Below are 6000 nucleotides of genomic sequence, written 5' to 3'. Positions count from 1 at the left end.
GCAATGTCTGAGCTGAGTGGCCCACCTTCAAGTATGCTCATGCAAAGATTTGTTGCAGACCACAATTTACCATTTATCAATGTAAGATATAACCTAAATCCATGATTTAGTTATGCCGTGGCTCATGACGTTGTTTATACTTACAATCCCACGCTTCATGAGAGGTCTACAAAACTTACATTTGTCTGCCCCACTGACTGGCTGAAAAAAGGTTACATTCAGTACCATATCCTTTTGATAACCATTGTTTTTCCATCTCTTACGGTCACCTAAAATGGAGCCTGTTGTGCATATATTATTCAGATATACAGTGTATGGCAGTGTCTCCTGTTATGGAATTCCAAAAACTGTGGCATAATATACCTCATTGTGTACATTGTTTACTTATCAGACTGTTGGTCTTTGGACGCATCTCTCTGTGGCCTCCTGTGTTGTTGATTGAGGATGAGTGCATACAGCATGTGGAAATATCTCTGTTCCCGTGCTATGCCACTCGCTCACATGCATTTTTCATTCACTAGTAAATCAGGGGGTTGTCATTTACTGCCACAGAATGCCAAGCCTTTGTTTCATCGGTCTGGGGAAGACTGTTGATATACTGCATAGGGACATTTTCTCCTCCAGAAGTGTATGCTGCATGTGGCTCCTTCTTCCCACTCTGCATATGTCATGCACAGATGGCACAGGCAGACTGCATCCTGCTGGGCTCTGAGACAGGGACAATCCCACTAATGGAAACCCTCCCTCTCCGGGTGATGCTGTGACCAATTATGTGCCATAAATCTTTCCCAAATGTTAAACAGAATAATGCAGTCATCGAAAAAGCTGTCTGAAACATGAGATTGTGAGTAATATATTTTGCATTAATTTAATAGCTTATGGTCTTTTTACGGTCCTGAACTTCCTCCTTTGCTACCCCCTGTGGGTATGTATGTGGGTGTGGTGTGTGAATTGCAAATTCAGTGGATTGAAACTTCCTTGTTGCTTTACAGAAGTTCAAATTGCATATTTGACTGATGCATAACTCATGTTCAATTCAAGGCCAGACTGAGGTCCAAAACAACCTTCTTTAAGGTGTAGCAATGCAATACTGCATTTTCTACACTACCTACATTTGTGAAAATATGAACAGATAGGCTAAGTTACATTTTCAATGGAACATAAATGCAATGATGACAATACAATGGAGTATAGTGAAACTTTCAATGATTTTGTGCAGCAGCCTAATAAAGATGCTGTATGTTTTCATATGGGGGCAACATGGGCTTTCAGTGATCCTTTTACTATGACACCTACAACAGGCACCGTTAAAAAACAATATTCAAGTGAACTGGATCATGCAGCTGTTCACATTAATTTCATAATCTATTCTTCACTTTGTGGTAATTAGGGGGCCAAGCACCAAGGGTGTATAGGACCCATATTGTTTTTGCTAGGGTTATTATTAGGGGGCCAAGCACCAAGGGTAAAAATGGCAACATTGAAACAATTACTACGGTCATCCCATTTGACGTACATGCACCAAATTTTTTCTGTCTACCATCTCATTCTGAACAAATAATATCACAGAACCCATAGTGTCCACCACATTAGTTTTTCCTCAATTTAGAATTTTTGAAAGAACAAACTTATTCGTACTTATTCGTACATTCTTCTAGAATGTTCTCTGATTCTCACAAAATTCGGCATGTGTGATCTACAGCATGTCACTGTGTTAAATTGCGAAGGAAATTTTGATATGTCAAAAGATGGCCACAGGACTAAACAAAAATGGCTTGCCATGCCCAAAATATGTGTCTGGCCACAAATGTATGCCTATTGCAATGATATTTCAGGCGATATTACACAGCCATGTTTTGTACAAGCTTGCACAGCGTGTTATAGCGCAATATGGCACTTTTTGCAAAGAACTAATTTGAATAGGCTTCAAAAGGTTATTTGATCACAGTTTTAAATAAAGTCACAGCTCAAATTATGGAAAATATACAAACTGAAAAAGAACCCATGTAGATTGTATGTATCTCATTTTGTGCACATGCCACCCAAGGTGGTGCTACAGCACCACTTGAAGCTTGCAATGTTCAAATCATTACTCCTCCATCTTCTTCCTCCTCTTGCTAAATTTTCCACCCCTTTCCCATGCTCAAAAACTCACAAACTTTGGCAAGCATGTCTGGTATGACATGATATCCATGCAACTGACACTCCCCACCTACAAAATTACAATGTTAAAAAAATGATTACAGCCATCCTGTTTCACTTGAATGAACCAAATGTCCTCCACATGTACCACATGTACCTCCTCTTCCTGAATAAATCTATTTAAAGAACCCATACATAGTTGAATTTCTGCCATTATTAATTTTTTTTGACAGTTTTTGTGCTTCTCCTACAGTGTCCAATTCTCACCAAATTCAGCTTGATCAATATCAGGTCCCTGTGTAAAACTGTTAAGTAAATTTAGATATGGCTTCAGGACAACAATTTCAATTTAGGCAAAATGGTTGGCCACGCCCAAACTACGCGTATGGCCCTCAAATTATGTCGATTGCAACAATACCTCAGGGCATGATTGAAACCGGTATTGTTGAAGAGCATGCACAGGCACGCAGCGTTATGGTTCAATATGGCCTATAGGGGGCGATTTCTGCAAAATACTTATTTGCATTGGCTCTATAAACCCAAATAAAAAAATTAAAAAAACGATTGCAGATGTACCCTTACATAGAATACAAAGAAAACAATGCCAACTACATTTCAAATTCAATGTTTATCGCCCTCTACGACACAACCCTATCGTAATTCAACTGCTATTTACAATGTAGCTTTTCATAATTTCATACAATTATGGCAGGGTTTGTCGTAGACAGATTGAATGTGAAGTGGACTTTCACTTAAATTTTAAAACAGTCAGATAAAGGGCTTCCATCAACTTGAAATGCTTTAGTATTTTCATTTTAATTACGTCATGGCTTTTGCGCACATCGAATGAAAACGAAATGAAATTTAGAGCCACTTTTAACATATATTTGGAAACTTTAAGACATTGCACTAAACCAGCAAAACTCTCTTCAATAAAATATTCAATATATATATATATATATTAATTCTCTTTAATTTAAACCGAATACCCTAGCCCTTAAATTGAAAGTATGCTTCTTCTTTTTTTGTAGTTGAAAATATTACCTTATACATATGTTACATGTGATGCTTATATCGTGTTGTTTTATTGTAGAAAATGTACATAGCATGTTCTTTGTTACAATAAAAAACAAAGAAATTGACGATTTGCATTTTCATCTGAATTTTGGCGCCATACTAATGATCCATAATGTTCAAATATGTAAAATATGTTTTGTGATTACAGTGGGTGAGGGGAGGGGCGATAAACCTCTATTCGCGCGGTTGCTTATTGCATTGAGGCAAATGACCAACATGGAAAACATTTCCGGCACGGAAACACAGTATGTATATTTGTACAAGAGTTTAGTGTCTTTTGCATTATTTGCTTCGTCGGAAGAGAGGGGTACGTCTGCAGGACGTCTGTACGCGTTGGTCTTTGGAACCGTGTCTTGAAAAGTAAGTAGTCTATCATAGCTTTGAAATCACATTTTCCTTTGAGGCTACTACGTTACGACAGTGTTTTTAAAATGAAGATTGTTCTCACCGTCAATTAATAATGAAATGCTGTGTACTTGCCAGTGTCCACCTCTGCATGGTCTTTTGCACTTTTTCTGCTGCTACGGGGACAGTTCTGCTGCGGAAACGACGAAAGCGGTTCAAAACCAAGTAAGTGTTATCAACAGGCCCTTTACTTTGACAAGGACTTTTGGAATTGTTGTTGTGTAGTATGCCAATTAATAGTTTTTGTTTAATGCAATGATCTAGAAATCCACCTAATTAGGAAAAACAAAACTACATGGTGATCTGGCTATATATTTTGTTCTCATTTTGCGTGTTACAATGGTTTTCTCTCTTTAGAACACTCATTCTCAAATCATTGATACAAGTCGATGCCAGTTACTATCTTGATTATCTGCTGTTATGTATGGTTGTTCCTGGTCAGAGGTATTTCTTGATCCCTTGTGGCTAATGGTACATTTCTCCCTTGAAAGATGGTAGGTGATTTGAGGAGAACATTTGTCATGCAGGCAGTAGAACAATATTTTAATTTTTTGTTTTCATTTTTACACTGGACTGTTAAGCTCAGTGTATTACCTGGTAAAACAGGGCACAGTTTAAAGTTGCTGCTGTAATCTGACAAGAACACAATTTTATTTTTATTTTTTATTAGTGTCTGGGTACACATTTTCCAGCGTGTTATTAAAAGACTGCATTCAGTGTTGTTCCCAGCTACTTTGAAAAGACCTGACTGGGAGATGATGCAATACAACCATGCATACTAAATCAGTCTGCTAAAACAACACACTTTTGTTAATAAGAGGCTGTTTAACTGTCTAATTTGACAGGGGTTTATGGTAAGCAGAGGCACAGACCCTTTACATGTGAATTAGCATTATACAAATTTTCTTTGGTCCTCGTAAATGTAAATCTGCATTACGCATGTCATGCATGAATAGATCAGAGGTAAATTGAATTTTTATGTACAGTGGGATTTCTTTAATGAAGAATGGCCGGGTTAAGAAATGATGCTGCTTGTGTTCAGGAAAAGTGTTGTGTTTAAGGCTAGGAGGTTGATTACTTAAGCTCAGAGTAAGGTATTTAATGCCTGATTGTTTGCAACTGCAGGAACCACTACTTTTTTCATGCTTGATTAACAATAAAGGTTTTTCTTATTAATCATGTCTGATGCCTGGTAATATTATGCTGTTACCTCTTAATCTCTTGATCCTCTTAATTTACCAGCAATGGATGTTTTCTTCTAAACACAACATGCTTTTGAAATGGAGTAAAACTGAGCATTGCCTGCTTTCTCTGCGCCTTGCTGCTTGTTGTTGCTCTAGAACTGCCAGACTACATCAGCATTTCTTATCTCATCATCAAGAGATCTCACTGCATGTGCCGCATTTTCCCACTGACATCTTCATTAATTAGGCTTGATTAATCTCCTTAATCAGCACTGTTCTGGAATGTGTGCCTCTAGATAGACTGTGAGTCCTGTGAGAAAGTTGTGTGGTCGCAGGGGTATTTGCTTCACTAAAAATGAACAATCAAAATGAGAGCATGCTCAGCTTTAATCAGTGAATTGGTAATTTGTGGTCATTGCACAAATTCCCAGTTTTGATTAGTATTCAGCTTATCTGATTAACATATTTTGTTGTGGAAACCACCTTGCACAGTGTGGTGCCCTCGCTGGCAGTCTTGAGAAACTTTGCTCAAAAATTAGTTATCGCTTTTGAACAGGAATAAACACCAATGTATCTGTATATATAGATATACAAAATACAAGGTATAGGCTAATGCAAAATTATATTGCCAAGTTTTTGTCACAGACTAGCTCATGGCCGATCCATTGAGAACTACAACACATTTTCAGAGAAGGCAGTGCCTCAGAAACAGAAACGGTAAAAAATTAATAATTTAAGGAGTACATATTTTAACCACACAACTGTATACTGTGTATTTAGTACCACTTGCATAACATCATGTGCATATACTGCCTTACCATATGGGATATATGGTAAGGCAACCTGTAGTTCAATATATTTACACCAATTAAACATCAGATTGCTTATATCGAGTGCCATGTTTGAATATTAGTTATAAATGTAATACCCAATACAATAAAACACAATGCAATAATAACACAATAAAAGTAACACAATTCATCAAGTGAAAACAGTGTCAAATGCAAATTTCATTCCTTGTATTGGAACAAGTTCTGACAACTGAAGCAAGGGAAGTTGAGCTGATAATTTTCCTAAAAGTCAGATGGAAACCCGTGTGGCACAGGTGTTTTTTTCAGGCTGCATTGATGAGGACTCCCTTATGATTTCTTAAGGGTCAAAGACTGCTCAGGATCTGCCAGTAAATCAGTAG

At 37.4% G+C, this 6000-nt stretch overlaps 1 protein-coding gene across 1 annotated transcript in view; it reads left to right on the top strand.

Moving 5' to 3' along the window:
• Nucleotides 1-3416: 3416 nt before the first annotated feature.
• LOC118213010 (prostaglandin G/H synthase 1-like) overlaps nt 3417-6000 on the top strand; it is a 30600-nt gene continuing 28016 nt past the window's right edge. The window contains exons 1-2 of the mRNA XM_035391598.1: nt 3417-3579; nt 3703-3789. Of these exons, the coding sequence (XP_035247489.1) occupies nt 3579; nt 3703-3789 (88 nt within the window). The 5' untranslated portion in view covers nt 3417-3578. The remainder of the gene's footprint in view (nt 3580-3702; nt 3790-6000) is intronic.

This window comes from Anguilla anguilla, chromosome 14, assembly GCF_013347855.1.
Source record: "Anguilla anguilla isolate fAngAng1 chromosome 14, fAngAng1.pri, whole genome shotgun sequence".
Lineage (NCBI taxonomy): Eukaryota > Metazoa > Chordata > Actinopteri > Anguilliformes > Anguillidae > Anguilla > Anguilla anguilla.
The sequence above is the reverse complement of the archived record's forward strand: the minus strand, read 5'-3'. Positions and strand labels throughout refer to the sequence as shown.